At 49.2% G+C, this 16107-nt stretch overlaps 1 protein-coding gene across 5 annotated transcripts in view; it reads right to left on the bottom strand.

Annotated features, from left to right (window-relative positions):
* Positions 1 to 289: 289 nt before the first annotated feature.
* Positions 290 to 16107, bottom strand: part of Nt5m (5',3'-nucleotidase, mitochondrial) — a 66978-nt gene continuing 51160 nt past the window's right edge. The window contains exons 6-7 of one of the 5 annotated variants that reach the window (XM_087203931.1): positions 15389 to 15562; positions 290 to 3124 (exon numbers count right to left, since the gene is read on the bottom strand). In XM_087203931.1, the coding sequence (XP_087060057.1) occupies positions 15404 to 15562 (159 nt within the window). In that variant the 3' untranslated portion in view covers positions 290 to 3124; positions 15389 to 15403. The other 4 variants (XM_087203934.1, XM_087203932.1, XM_087203933.1 and 1 more) reach the window with 4 other exon arrangements.

Below are 16107 nucleotides of genomic sequence, written 5' to 3'. Positions count from 1 at the left end.
CATGCAGCTGGCACCTGCTGAGCCCCTGCAGAACTTTGTGAGCCCTTTGTAGCAGCCGCCATGGCCAGGCTTTTCTGTGATGTGGCCTCTGTGCTCCCAGTCAGGACCCTGCCAAGGACAGCCCTTGGCTCCTCCGGGAGCTGCACGGGGCTTCTGCCTGTGACCCTTCCTTCCCAGGCCCTGCATGGAGACATCATTCACTCCTGGCCCCAGCCTCTGTGGCATGCCTTGTCCAAATTTCCTAAAGCTCTTGTGCACCGATGATAACAAATGTTCTACAACACCATGGCCTCATCAATCACATCTCTTTATTTGTATTACATACGTATATTTTTATTGTGTTAAAATATATATAACATAAAATTTACCACTTTAACTATTTTTCAGGGTATTTTTCAGTGGTATTAAGCACATTCACATTGTTGTGCAGCCATCACCACTATCCATCTCCAGAACATTTTCATCATCCCAGATTGAAACATTGTCCCCATGAAATTTCTCATTTTCCCCTTTCCTCAGCCCCAGACAACCACCATTTCTACTTTCTGTCTCTATGAATTTGACTGTTTGCTGTCTGTGACTTGCTTACTTCATTTAGCATAATATCCTCAAGGTTCATCCATGATGTATCTTGTGTCAGAATTTCCTTCCCTTTCAGGCTGAATGATATTCATTGTATGGATGAACTACATTTTGTTTATCCATTCATCTGTCACAGACACTTATGCTGGTTCATGTTGTAGCTATTGTCAATAGTGCTGCTTTGAACATGGGTGCACAAACATCTCATCCAGTTCTTGCTTTCCATTCTTGTAGGTACAGTATATATTCAGACGTGAAATTGCTGGATCATATAGTAATTCTATTTTTAATATTTTAGCACTATATTATCTTCTGTATTATTTGCACCATTTTACATTCCCACAGCAGTAAATATAAGTTTTGATTTCACCACATCCTCACAGACATCTGCTTTTTGTTTTCCATAATGGCCATTTTCATTATAGAAGATGGTTTCAATTTGCATCTCACTAATCATTGTGATGTTAATCATCTTTTCATGTGCTTGCTGGCCATTTATATCTCTGCTTTTGATAGATGTCTAATCAAGTCCTTTGCTCATTTTTGAATTGGGATTGCTTGTGTTTTTTTTAATCATGAAAGGTGTTGGATTTTGTCAAATGATTTTTTTCTGAAATCAACAAGATGTTCCTGTAGTTTTTCCTTTTGTTCATTTTTTTACATCACTGTGATTGATTGCTTTTGTATGTTGAAAGATCCTTGCATACTGGGCATAAATCCCTCCTGGTCTTGATGTATGTCCCTTTTAATGTGCTATTTGTTATGGTTTGTGTCTAGATATCCCCTTATACGGTCATAGGTGACTGAATCTAGAGTGTGTGATGCTAGGATTAAGGGCGTGTGATTACTAAACCAATACACTGATTGGTGTGGCACTGCCCTAATCCCAGTGGTATGGATAAAAGGGGCAGAAAGACACTGTTAAGGTCCCCTTGTTGCTTTTGCTACTGTGTGGGTGCCATGAACTATTTCTGCCCTGCAATGCCACTCTGCTATGTGCCACTCTGCCCTGGAGCCAGTCAATTATGGACTTAAACTTCTACAAACTGTGAGCTAAATAAACCTTTCCTCCTTTAACTTTGGATGTTGGATATTTTGTCTCAGCAAGACACTATTGAATTTGATTTGCTAGTATTTTGTTGACAATTTTATAGCAATATTCGTAAAGACTATTGGTCTGTAGTTTTTCTTGTGCCGACTGACTTCAGTACCAGTTTTATTGCCCTTGTAGAATGAGTCAGGAAATGTTCTCTCCTCTTCAGTTTTCTGGAAGTGTGTGAGAATTATTGATTTTAGTCCTGCTTTAAATGTTTGGTAGAATTCACCAGTGATCAAATTTATCAGGATGAGGACTTTTCTTTGTCAGGAGGGTTTTGCCTGTTTTGTTTTGCAGTGCTGGGGATGGAACTCAGGGCCACACTAGTAGAGAAAGGGACTCTACCAGTGAGTTGCACCCCCAGGCCATCAGGAGGGTTTGATTACAGAGTCAATCTCCATAGTAGTGAGAGGTCTGTTCAGATTTTCTGTTTTGTTATGATTTAGTCTTGATTGCTTGTGTATTTCTTGAAATCTACCCATTTCACCCAAGTTATCCAATTTGTTGGCAAAACTGTTCATAGCATTCTCTTATAATCCTTTTTTATTTCTGTAGGATCCATAGTTATGTCCCCAGATTTCTGATTTTGATAATTTGAGTCCCCCCCCGCCCCGCATCTAACAAAGGTTTGTCAGTTGTCAGTTATTTTATTTTTGGTCATTTTAAAGAACTCATGTTTGGGTTTGTTGACTTTCTCTAACGTTTTTCTATTTTGTTTCATTTATCTTAGCTCTAATCTTTATCATTTCCTTTCTTCTATCTCTAGATTTAGTTTGTTTTTTCTTCTAATTCCTTACACTGTAAAGTTAGGCTATTGATTTGAGATCTTCTTTTCTAGCATAAACGTTTACATCTATAAATTCCCCTCCTAACACTGATTTTCTGCATCCTCTAGGTTTTGGTGTATTGGTTCTGTTTTTCTTCACACTTCTTTGTTTTTAAAAGTCATTTAAATCTCTTTTGACCAGTCACTTCCCCATAGGTGGTAAAAGCCCAAACCAATAAATCTTGGAGTTTCTTCTCTCCTCACCACAGAACGAATGAGAATTTGGCTTTCAGCTCAGTGTGGGTGAATCCTGACCTTCAACAGAGGGAACCCCAGAGAGCATCCCCCCTTGCTCAAACCACAGTGAATGTCTGATGGTATTCAGTGGCCTCACCTCCACCCCAGCAGCCCTAATGATTCAGTCTTGGAGAGGGACCCCCATTCCTGCCCCCTCCATTGTCTCAGTGGCCTCTCCGGGATGTCTGCAGGGAAATTTTGTCTTTCAGCCCTAAAACCAAAACCTTTTATGTTCATGAGGTATACAAGGATGCAGACTCTCATCTCAGGTGGCTTCACAGCATCACACAGCACAAGAACAATCTCAATGAGGGCCGGGGATTTAGCTCAGTGGTTTTGCTGCCTGCTGCACAAGCGCAACGACCCGAGTTCAATCCCTGGTACTAAAAAAAAAAGAAAAAAAGAACAATCTCAATGGTCTTGTACTGCATATATTAAAACACATTTCTGGGTCTTGAGTTATTTATATACTTCTCACCCCAGTGCAATTATGTTTTCTTGAAGTCTCAACTTGAACTCTCTTCCCTGGGGCCCTAGAAGACAGAAGTGCGTTCAAAGGGTGGCCAGATGCATGGATGGAGGCCCAGGTGAGAATGAACATCAGAGGTAAGGGAGAGAGGTGTCTCCAGGGGCAGAGGACAGACAAGAGTGTGTCCCAGGACAGATAGGCGCCACAGCCCATCCAAAGGCCTCATGTCCCTGGCTAAGCCTTGGCAGCTTTGCCCATCAAACAGGCAGATCAAAGTGTCTGCGGTCTGGCTGAATGGTAGAACATGAGCTTAGGGTGCATGAGACCCTGGTTCAATCCCAACAACCCAAACACAAAAATACAAACAAAAATTTTAAAAAAACAGACAGATGAGAATACTGTGTCGGATCCTTGCTCTTTTCTCAGGGATCCTGATGCCTCACATCATACCTGGCATTTCACCAGCCCTCTGCCAAAATTCTGGACAAAGCAGGGCCAGGTATTACAATCAAGGTCCAGAGAGGTCTTGTCTTTCCCCTATGGTCACACAGCATGGGTTGTAAAGCTAAGACCTGCACAGCCATCCAGGAAACTGAGGGCACTAGATAACTGTAGAGCACCAGGCCCTTTAGCATGCACAATCTCACCACAACAGACCTTCATTTCATCCTCCAATGTGGAAACTGGGTTCACTGAGGGGAAGCTGCCTGCACAAGACTACCAAGCCAGGAAGTGGGGGTGCTGGGATTTAAGCCTGGTTGATCACAGTACCATCCCTTAGCTCAAGGCTGCCTAGCTTGATATACCCTCAACCTCTCATTTCAAAGATGAGAACCTCCAAATCAGAGAAGTAAAGTGTCTTAACTAAAGTCACACAGCTAAGGAAGGCAGAGCCGGGGTTAGAAGATTTGCTTCAGTTTCCTGGACAGACTAAAGGGGATTGCTGCCAACAGCACTCTGGAGTAGGGGAGGGGGTTGTTGCTGCTCTCCCTGTGGCCCTTCTGCCATCAGTCTGGGCCACTGGGGGAGGAACTGGGACATGTGCCCAACTCCCCACGTCAAATCCACAGGCTGGTGTCCAGCTGGCAGCCACATAGCATCCTGCGCACAAGCGGGAGTCTCAGGTTGCTCCCTGTGGGACATTTCCACAGATGTGAAGCTGCTAGTCACAGCAAAGGAGACACAGTGCCTTCCCACAAAATGCAAGGCTGGAGTTCTCACCCTGAAGTTGTGTGCTTTTCCCACCAGGAGCCTGGGCAATCCAGAACTCAAGCCTGGAAGTGAGAGGGGCTGGGTCAAGCCTAGCTTCCGGTGTGGACTCGATGCCTTCCTGACAGTTTCCTCTCCTCATCTGTGAAATACTATAGTCGCCTCCCCTTCCCAATCTTACTAACAGCTTCTCACTGAAATCCTGACTCTGTCCAATGACTTCTTCCCCGCTTGGCTCAAGGATATCTAGAATGTGCCCAGGGCAAATCCAGGGCCTGAAGCTGACACCCTCACCCCCAGCTGCTCTTAACCACTGAGCAACAGAAGCTGACAAAGGGATCTAGTTTCCACAACCTCTGGATCAGGGGATGGGAAGCATGTTGAACATTCACCCAGACATCCCTAGAAGGACTGGACCCTGGCTAGGCATCCTCACATCTGCACTTGGACCCCTTCTACACAGCAGTGCTGCCTGCCATAAAGTTCCAAATCAACTTCTCCCATTCATATGCTTGTGTGAGGGTATGCTTTGCGGGGGGGAGAACCTTCCTAAAACACAGGAATTGACATTACAGTAAGATCTGACAGTTAACTGAATGTTCAACATGCCCCAGATTCTCAACAATAAAACAGGAAACACAACTATTATTTCTTGTTTTTATCATGTATAGTCAGGTAAGGTAATTTTTTGCTGCTGTAACAAGCAACCCACATATCTCAATGGCTTAAGATCACAGAGGTTTGGCTTGATGAGAAGTGTCTCCTCCTTGCACATCTTCAGGGACCAGCTCAGACTAACAGGTGTTCCACTGCCTTACGCCACCTCATCCCAATCCAGAAAGAGGCTTTAGGGTCTGCCAAGGCAGGAAAGAGAATCACAAATAAGCTTTTCCACTGGGGAACAGCAGCTGTCACTTCTGCATTCATTTCATTGGCCAAGCCCCTCCACTCCAAAGCCCCCACTCTGACCTTGGGCCACCCCCAGAATTTCTACAGGAGACACTGCTCTCTGCCCCATATTGATCATCTCAGTCAGCTGTAGCTGGGACAACGCCCCCCAAATGCAGCATTGAAAACAGCAGCATTTTATTGCCTCTCACAGTTTCTGTGGGTGAAAAGTCCAGCGTTCCCAGCAGGGCAGTCCCTTGGGAAGGCCTGGTATCCTTTTCTCTTGATGATAATCCATGTGGACCAGTGAGGCTCCTTCGCACCATAGTGACCTCTAACAGCTGCACTGCTCACATGGCATTGAGCAAGCAAAGTGGAACTGCTCGGTGGTTTCATGCTAGCCCTAGACATTGCTTTGCATTTTAATCACTCCCAAATGAGTTACAGGCCACCCAGGTCAGAGAGGGGACATAAGGCCTTGTGCAGAGAAAATGAGGGACAGAGCTATCACAGGCTACCACCCTCTGCAAAGAAGGCAGTCATGGGGTGAACCCTCTGCCACATGGTGGAGAGCTCACTTTGCCAGATGATGAGCGAAGAGGCACCAGCACCCAGCAGGAGCCAGCCACTGCTCTCTGCCAGGGCTAGCTCAGAAGTCACCTTGCCCAGGTCACTGGCACCACCCCACATGTAACACTGTTTTCTGGTAGCTGTACATGTTTGGTATCTGAACTGGAGAACCCAACAATTGGTGGCACTGAAAGGCACTGGCTAGACCCCAAGTGTCATCAACCACATGCATTTTATGACACTGGGTTCCCATCCAGGTCCCACTGCATTTGAGCTGCAGATACAAAACTAGCACTCAGGCTGCAGGTCCCAGCTCCGCGACTTCTCCAGCAGGGAACACTTTTTTGAATCACCAGAGATAAATGAAGGGGAATCAATGTCCAAACTTTGTTTTCACATAATGGAAACTGAAGTGTGGGAGGAGAGGGGCTTGGCCAAGTTTACACAGGGGTAGGTAGCAAAGCCAGGGTCTAAGCCAGGTTCCCAAGCCCATGGCTCTCCTTGAAATATGCACTACCCTGTGGGGACAGAACCCAAAGGTCATTCTGTTCTCCAAACAAAATAGCCCTCATTGGGCTTTTTACCTTTTGAGATTTTTGTCTCTTTTTTAACATTTTTGCCAACCATCCTCAGGGATTTAAAAATAGAGCCACTTAGATGCAGGCAGAGACCAAGTCAGGGAGCAGACTAAATACTCAGCACAGTGGTGCAAGGATGGGGAAAAGGCAATGCCTGATGAATTCACCATGTCCTTGTTTGGGCAGCTGCCTAGCCACTTCCTGTGGCCCCCTCTAGCCTGGAAACTGGGGAGAGGAGCTCCTGGTAGAGGGGACACAGGGTATAGCAGTCAGGCCCTGCGGGACCAGGGCTGGGTCTCTGGGTTCCAGAAGTGGGGTGTCAGGACTCCCAGAGGGGTGGGACAAGCCATTCTGCCCTTCCGGCTTCCCAGAGGACCCCAGTTTCTAAGGGTTTCACCTCCCAGGAAAGCCACAGAGACTTTCGTTCTCTTTCTCCGTGCTAGCTCCTTTAAATACACTCTTTAACTCCCGAAGTCTGGCCTACAGGACCTCCCATCCCCACCCCTTGGAGTTCAGGGTTAAAGCAGGAGCGAAGGTTCTTTTACTTCATATAAGCCCAGGTTTTCCTTCCCTGTGAGACGGGCACGTTCATCCTACCACTGTTTATTTCTCACCTTGCAGATATCACTGGGGTGCAGAGGAGGCTCAGAAAGACTGTGTTACCTGGAGGATGTTTACAGTCACCTGGGGAGGACAGGGTATACACAGGTCACTGTGATAGGAGGCTGATGGCTAAAGGAGCCATCAAGTGGGGGTGGCCGAGGTAATGGCTCTGTGGAGCCCCTGCTCCCTCTTGTCTCCTCTCTCATTGCCTCTTCCCATGTCCACACACACAGGCCTTGTCTAGGTCTCTGCAAGACCATCTTGGGTCTCTCCCACAACCCTTTGACCTTACCCCTCTGCCTGGTTAATTCCTGCTGCTCGCTTGCTTGCTTTCCTTTCTTTCTTTTTCTTTCTCTCTCTCTCTCTCTCTCTCTCTTTCTTTCTTTCGTTTTCGTGCAGTACCAGGGATTGAACTCAGGTCCTTGCACTTGCCAGCCAGGCAGGATGCAACTGAGCTAAATGCTAAATCCCCAGCCCTTGCTCCTTCTTGATGCACTTAACCCTCCCTCCTCTCCTTCCCTCCTTCCTGTTCCTATGGTATTTTAGGGACACAGAAGAGCCAATGCTTACCCTGAGGCAGGCAGAGGAGTGAAGTGCACAGGGTGACTGGTGGGAATGGAGAGGAGGTCCCAGGAGGTGGTAGGTGGCAACAAGGACTTAGCTCCCAGGCCAGGAGGGATGTAAGCAGCTCCTGCTGTATAAGATGGGAGCCAAGAAGGGCTCTGAGCAAAGCAGGAATGGCAGCCACCTGATGCTGGGGGAGCAGACCCAGGGGCCGGGCAGGAGAGGAGCCATGCACAGAGGCTAAGGCCACAGTGACCCGTGAGCAGGGGTGCTAAATGCAGGATGCCTCTGCCCTGATGTCAGACTGGATGGTGTTAGGAATCACAGGAGGAAGCTGAGGCCAGAACTGCCTCCTCAGGGTTGCCCCAGCCCCCATCCCACCCAAAACCCTGGCCTCACTGGGGTACAGAGCACTACTGAAATCAAGGGTCTAATCCAAGGCAGTCACCATGTGTCCCTGTCCCTTGCCCTGCTATTGCCCTCACCCCAGCCAGGGGCAGGTGGTGTGTGCTGGTTCCTGCTCTGTCCAGGCTCCCAGAGCTTGGGAGAGGAGGTCAGGCATGGTAAGGGCCCCTGTGGGCTCATGAGGACACGGGGGGGGGGGCTGCCCCCCAGGGACTTGAAAGCCAAGAACACTAACACAGTGGACAAGTCTATCCATGGCAGGGACCCAGCACAGGTCTATGAAGCCAGCAAATTTGCAAGTAGATGTATTACAAATGTCAAACTCCAGCAGGAGGGAAATGAGCCCATGATGTCACAGAACACACAGAGCAATGGCTACTTAGCAAAGTTCCCATTAATGGGGACCTGATTTACAGCTTTAAGGGTACAGAAATTGATTCCCAGGAGCCCCAGAGGGGAAGGGACCTGGAGGGAAAGCCAGAGACATGTGTACGGAGCCAGTATGCCGGAGAGCTACAGTTGCTGCTGCACCATGTAGGTGCACCAGTAGGGACACCTGGGCCATTTGGGGCCTCAAGACACAGCCCAGTCAATCAGAATCCATGAAGGGGAATGGATGGGGCCTTCACAACCAGTATCCTGGGCCAAGATGGGCACCTTTTCCCTGACCAATCTTGGCCCTGAGCTCAGGTAGATGGGGCTGCCTGACTTGCCCAACACAGTCTGTGTCAGGTCATGGCCAGGGCTCTGTCATCTGCAGCAACACTGAGTGGAGGGGATGTCAGTTTCAGAGCAAAGTGGCTCTGAGGTGCTGTTGGGATGTCCATGGGCCCACTGTGGCCTCGGGCTGCAGGAACTCAGGGAAGTAGGTAGGATTGCAGAAAGGTGGCTGGTGGGTCAGCTGCAGAAAGTGCTGGGGAGCAGGAAGCTCTCTGAGGATATGACACGAGAGAGGATGGGTCAGTAAACTGCCACCCTGCTTTGAAACTAGTGTGGTGGCAAATTACTCACTGAGGTACCCCAAAGCTCAGCTTGCCACTCCCAGGTTCTGCCTGTCTTAGTCACTTTCCTTGTTGCTGAGACAAAATACCCAACACCCACAACTTAAAGGAGGAGAGGTTTGTTGTAGCTCACGTTTCAATTCATAGTCAACTGGTTTCAAGGCACAATGGCATGGCATTGAGGCATGGTGGAGGAAAAGCTGCTTGCCTCATGGCTCCCAGAAAGGAGAGAATGAAGGGAGGAGCTGGGAAGGGAGATACACCCTTCCAGGTCACAACCCCAGTGACCTGTCTCTTCTGATCAAACCGTGCCTCCTACCAGCAAGTCAGAGAGGATTTTGAGGATGTCTAAATATAAACCATTATGCTAAGTTAAGAAAGACAGACACAAAAAGTCATTGCTTGATTCTATCTCTGTGAAACATCCAGAGGACGCAAATCCACAGAGGCAGAAAGCAGATTGGTACAGGGAATGGGGAGTAACTGCTAATGACTTAGGGATAGTGAAAAGTTCTGGAACCAGAGAGTGGTGCTGGTCACACAACATGACAAATGTAGTTAATCTGACTGAATTATACACTTTAAACCGGTTACAGTGATAAATAGGTATTTTACAACCCAAGTCACATCGCTGGCCACAGGCTGAAGTCTTCCTCTGGTCACTTTGGTGTCTGTGGGCTTCTGAGTGGCACTGGCTCTTTCTTCAGTGCTGGGAGTCACACAGAGGGCGAAGATGGACAAGTCTTAGTCCCAGAAAGTCAGGGACACAGGCTGCTGGGCCCATGGTCAGGCAGCATGATGGGAAGGTGTCAGGCTCTCCCTGACCCAGCCCATCAGTTGTGGGTCCCTGGATCACCTCTCTGGGCTCTGGATGCTTTTTCTATAAAGTGACAGGGTAGGAGTGGAGAGACAGGCTCCAGGGGAGTTTGTCCTCTGGCTACAAGAGCCTGAGTGGACCCCAATGTCTTCTCCTGACTTGTGAGGACATCAGGATGGCCAGCAGAGTCCATCGTAGGATCCTTTCCTACACCAGGTTCTCAGATCTCAAGCTTCTAACTCTGGAATCTATCCTGATATGTGGGGCAGTGCTGTTTTTGAGAATCAGAAAATCCAATCATCACTTCCCTGGAAGGATTCCCAGAGCAAAGCAGAGAATACCCACTTATGGTGGCAAAATTAATAACTGCTGTGCTCAGCTACACTGAAGTCCAAGTCCTGCTCTATGTACATCTCGGCCTCTCCTGTATGCACAATGCATGCGTTGGTAGCACTCACCTTGAGGGTTAAAGGAGATAATTCACATATACCACCTAGGAGTGGTGGCACTCAGGCCAATTCACCTGCTCTGCAGCCCTCATCCCCTCGGATCCCCTGCAGTCCTGCCCCTCCTCCCAGCTCAGGCCCTGCCATTATCCAATCCTCCAGAACCATCAGCTCAGTAGGCATCTTTTCCTTATAAATCTTCCCACCTCAAGTATTCAAGCATTCTGTTACAACAGCAGAAAATGGACTAAGACTGCAAGTATGGTTTCCCTCTCCCAGATGCTTCCCTAACAGTATAGCAGAGTGTACCCCCTTACAATTCTAATGTTCAGGTTGGGGAGGGATTATCATTCTCCCTGAGTGTCACCAGCCTTGTGGGACACTGCCTGCCTTGTCAGGCCAAGAACCCATACTTCTTCCTTCCTTCTTTCTCAAACTACAGACACCTGTATTCTTCATCAACCCTGGCATGTTTAGTGGGGAAGAGGGTTCAGTTTGCCTGAGGGTCCTACTGAGGTATCTGGAATGTTGCTACGGTTGGATCTGGAATGGGACCCAATGTGTTAAAGGCATGGTCTTTGGCCATGGTGCTGTCAGAAGGCAGTGGAACCCTGGGGCCTGGTTGGAGGAAGTTAGGTCACTGGGAGTGTGCCTTTAAAGGGGATAGGGGGACTCCAGCCCCTGCTCTTCCTCTCTCTCTTTCAAGTTCCAGCCATGAGATGAACAGTTTATTCCACCACAAATGCCTGCCACGATGTGCTGCCTCATGACAGGTCCAAAGCAATGAAACCTCCAAAACCAAGAGTCCCAGTAAATCCTCCTTGTTTTTAAGTTGATTATCTCAGGTGCTTGGTAACAGAAAGCTAACACAGTCATCCTGTTGGGGCCCTCTGACCACCCCCAGCCTCGATCTGAAGTGCTCCCATCCTCTGAAACAACCACTCTTCCCATCAGCACCAGCTTCTTCCACCTGTACATCTTTGGCAACATGTCTGGTTTACTAAGGGCAGCATCCTTGCTTCCTCTTGTGGTTGTGAATTTTAAGTACCTACTTTCTATCCTTTTGAGGGTCTGGGGATGATGGGGGAAGCTGCAGTGTGAGTCATCCTGCCACTTGGTCCTTTTCTATTTGTTGGATGCTCTGGGCTTCCTCCTGTCTGCAGCCTCATGATGCTGATTGAACGTCAAGCTCTGTGCTGCAGCTTGGGAGTTGAGCTGAATGTGGGCTCTGCTTTCTCCATATCGATTTTTACAAAATTAAAAGGCATTTATCTTTACCTTGCCTCATAGTCACTTGGGAAGATCAGTGACATCTTAAGGAATTTGGCAAATGCTCAGGAAGTGCTGGGCCCCTTCCTCCCTTTTTGACTTCCCTTCCTTTGCATTAGCCAGTCACCCCCTCCCTTAGACACTGAGTGCAGTTGGTGCTTCAGGTAATGAGTACTGTAGGACATCAGAAGATAGTTAGCTGTCCCTGGGGCTGAGGCAGACTGTGGGCACTTTTTGAAGGATGACAGAACCTTGAAGGTAGGACAGGCCTGAGATAAGTGGGGAGGGAAAGAAAGGGGCTCAGGCTGGATATGGGGTGGGGGCATGATGAGGAATAAGAAGATGTGTCTGATTATTCAGAGGTCAGGGACTCAAGTGCCACCAGGGAGCCAGAAGGTGGAACAAATCTGAGTATGGCTGGGTCCTGGAGAGCATGGGGAATGAAACCCCAGGAGGACATTTAGCAAAAGTTCCCACTCACTGGCCCACTGCTCACCAGAGCATCCTTGGCCAGTCCCTTGAGAGCTTGCCATGGGAGGACATAAAAGTATCTTGAAAAAAATACCATAAGCCAACAGAACATGTCTGAGGGCCACCAAATTGCAACTTGGGTTTGTATAGAGGGCCTCATAAAGGCACATGGGACAGGCTGACAACAGACAGACTCGACGTGACTGCTAGGTCCATGGAGGGCTTCTCCCCTAACTACACCCCAAGATCTCCACCTCTCCATCTTCTCTGGAGGCTGGAACTCAGCCATGGCACTTAGTTGAGGTAACAGCTGATGTGAATCATTTGTCTGCTGGAACAGCAGTAGCTGAGGTCCTCATGTCCTGACCAGGGGAGCTTCCAGAAGGCACACGGGGACAAAAAGGAATGCTGGTGGTTAGAACAACAGGAAGGGACCTGAAGGTGCGGCAAGTCTGGTCCAGACTTTGACTGAAGGCCCCAGGGGCATGAAAAGAGACCTCCCAAGGTGGAGCAAAGGATCCACGGAGCTAGAGCTTGACTCTGGCGCCATCCAGTGGCTATTTGTGTGACCTGCAATTAACGCGCCATGGCCAATTCTGTTTTGCTGAAGAGGAAAACCTAGCTGGCAGAAAAACTTGGGTGAGAACCCTGGATTTTGCATCACAGATCTGCTGCCTCTCCCTACATTTTAAATAGACTTTTAACTGCTGGCTTCCTGTGGACCTTCGTCTGTGAGCCTTTTTCTTCAGTACTGGAGATTGAACCCAGGTCCTTGCACTGAGCTACATACATCTCCAGGTCCCTTTTTATTTTTGAGACAGGTTCTTGCTAAATTGCCCAGACTAGACTCAAATTTGCAGTCCTTCTGTCTCAGCCTCCCAGAGTCCTGGGATTATAGGTATGTACCACCACACCTGGTTTAAAAGGTAAGTTTTTGAGGACTACAGTTCAGGCCTGGCCTTCTCTGAAACTCGTAGGTCCTCCTCAGCCTGGTCCTCAGGCCTGGGCAGCTCTGGATAAATGCAAGCCCTGCAAAAGTGGCTCCCAACCTGACCTGACCTGCATGTCTACAGAGGTGTGGGGCATGGGCTGCAGCCACCTAGGTCACCTAGAAGCTCGGGAGAAAGAGCTGATGCAGGAGGCTCCCTGGGAAATAGAAGCAACCAGCAGCTCCCTGAGAAACTCCAAGGGTCCCAGGGCATCTGGTTGGGGTAGGTGGGAGGAGGCTACCTCCTTTATTATCCTCAGCAACACAGACAGCACTACTCGGTGTAGATGCACAGGACAAGACCTAGCTGGGACCTGTGCAACCCCTGACCTGGAAGCAAAATGACTTTTCTTTAAAGTTCATGGGTGGTAAGTCAAAGTTTGTGGCTGGAAAGAAGATTGCCTGCTGGACAAACAGGCTGGGGTAAGCCCCTTATGCTCAGAGGCTAGGTCCAAGCCATCAGGGTGCTGACACCCATGATCTGTAGGGCCCATGTCCACAGTAGCCTGGGGGAAGAGCAAGAAGGGAACTTAAGAAATTGAGCCCTTCCTCCTTTCTCCACAGCTGCCTGTACCGCCTGTCCCCCTCCCCTGACACAATTTGGAGGGGCCAGGCTGCCACCTGGTGGCCAAACCAGGACGATGGTTTGGAGAGAATCCCCAGGTCCCTGTAGAAGATACTACTTGCCTCCCAAGGGGGTACCACTATCGCACCCACCACCTTGCTTCACAGAGCACCAGCATTCTGGGACAGATTCCCTGGCCACCCCAATCCCTTTCTTGTGGAGGCTGACCAACTCCCACTTCCCAACAGAGGAAACACGCTGAAAGAGCAAGTCAGAACACTAATGATTGTGGTATCCCCAGGACCCAATCACCTTCCGCACACAGGTGGGGGCTTGGGGGGACATTTTAGATCTAAACCATAACACACCCCTTTCCTCAGGCTGATGACTGAGGCCACCTCAGCAGGCAGGGCCCTGCCCTCCTGGCTTCTAGCTATTGCCCAGCTCTGGTCTGGTGCTTTCCACCTGTCACAGTTTCTACTGTGGGCCAAGTATCTCTGTTCCCACCTTCAGATGGAGGCCCAGCTCCAAATCCCAGGCCCTGCCTTATTGAGAACACCTGAGCCCTAAGAGTCTGGATCAGAGAACCATGCCAAGTGGGGGATGCAGGTCAGAGTGTGGCTGCCTGGAGTCCTGGTTCCATGCCCTGGGTCAACCTTCATAGCCATACAGAGATGGCTTGTCTCCTAGGCTAAATGGGAACATCACTGTCAGGAACACAATGGGCACTAGGAGATGGCTACTGCTGTAGTGATGTTGGAACGGGTCCCAACTAACAGGGGACTTCACTGCCATTCTGCTCTCAAACACCAGGCTAGCCTGGAGAATGTGTGCAGTGTGCGTGTGCGTGTGTGTGTGTGTGTGTGTGTGTGTACCTGCAACCCACAAGTCCTACTGCAGCTCTTCCTTGGCCTTCTCATCAGCATCCCTGCCCCCAGCTCTGGACCATGGCATGTAACAGCATGTAAAGGACATAATCCTGACATTCCTATTTGCAATCACAGAGCCACCATGGGGGTGCAAGCCAGGAAGCAGGGCCTGTGGCTGCTCCCATCCAGAGCCTTCATCATGCACCTGCTGGTTGATTCTTGCAACAGCTTCAAAGTATGGCCCTTCCTCCCTCTCCCCTTCCCTTTTTTCCCCTTCCCATCCACCTCTCCTTCCTTCTCCCTCTCTACCTCTCCTCTACCATCATGTGACCAATTGAGTCTTTGGCCCCTGCACTAGGGTGTGCAGCCTGAGGCCTTCCCAGATCCCCTGGCATCTGTGTCCCTGTGAATAAGGACATGCCATTATGGAGACTTGACCACCAACAGCCCACATAAGACTCAAACCACAAAACCCAAGGCTTAAAGCTGCCATTAATGAGGCTGGGTGCAGCTCAGGGGTAGGCCACTGCCCAGCATGCAGGAGGCCTTGAGTTTATTTCCAGTACCACAGGAAAAAGAAGTATTGTTGGTGATGTTCCACACCTGCCAGCTTTGATACCACATACACACAGCCAGGATTGAGGGTCCTTTTCATCTCCAGCACACAAGGCAGACACAGCTTATAGCACTCCAGATACGCAGCTATTATCCCTGGTACCTTTTCACCTGCCAGTTAGGTCACATCCCACCCACACCTGTGCACCTGGGTGTTTAGGCACAAATGCTGTGGATACAATGTATCCTGAAACTCCTCCAGGGGATCTGCCACAGGGGTCCCCACTAACCCAAGGCCAGGTCAGTCCACTGACTTGGATGTGGTGTGTGCAGATCCTAGTTCTGCTATTTCAACTTTAGACCCAGCCACCCAGTCTCACCAAGCCTCCAGTTCCTCAGTGGAAGGTGTGGACCAGAGCACTTGTTACAGATGCTCCTCCTGGGTTGTCACTGATACAAGCACTCCCCACTTCTGGGTCCTTTCTTTGATGCTTCAACTGCTGGCTCAGCATTGTGTCTGGATTGGAAAGGTCAGTCCCTTCTGCTGGGGCGATCTGTGGCCAAGAGCCAGAAGCAGAGAGGAGAGGGATGAAGGGTAAGACAGCACTTTCCAAAGGATCAGGAGGCAGATAGCACCCTGGACACATCACTTGTTCCCCCAACAAAAAGTATCCCCAGGATATCCAGGTACATGAGCTTTGCTTGCCAGTGGGGTTTCTTTGAGACAGGGTCTCACCATGTAGTACAGTCTGGCCTCAAGCTTCCAGTGATCTGCTGCTGGAATGATAGGAATACATCACCATGCCTGGCTCATTAGCAGGTCTGAGATGCTTTTCTAATAAATGCACATAGAAGTCTGGTACTCAGCAGGAAGGCCTTTCCAGGGATGGGTCCATGATCATGGCATTAATGTGGAGAGATAGATGAGTGACAAGGATCTGCCCAGGCTAAGAAGTGAGCAACTCTTATGATGGAACAAGGAAGCAGCAAGGGAGCCTGCGCATATTCTGCTAGGGTTCTGCCACTTGCCCACATAGTCTAATGCTGAAGGGACATGACAGAAGCATAGCTGATGCCTCCTACCACCTCCACTGGGTCT

Source organism: Heterocephalus glaber, unplaced genomic scaffold (genome assembly GCF_053883595.1).
Source record: "Heterocephalus glaber isolate CG9 unplaced genomic scaffold, H.glaber_assembly_v1.0 deba00001813, whole genome shotgun sequence".
NCBI classification, from domain to species: domain Eukaryota; kingdom Metazoa; phylum Chordata; class Mammalia; order Rodentia; family Bathyergidae; genus Heterocephalus; species Heterocephalus glaber.
This window is presented reverse-complemented; position numbering and strand designations above follow the sequence as displayed.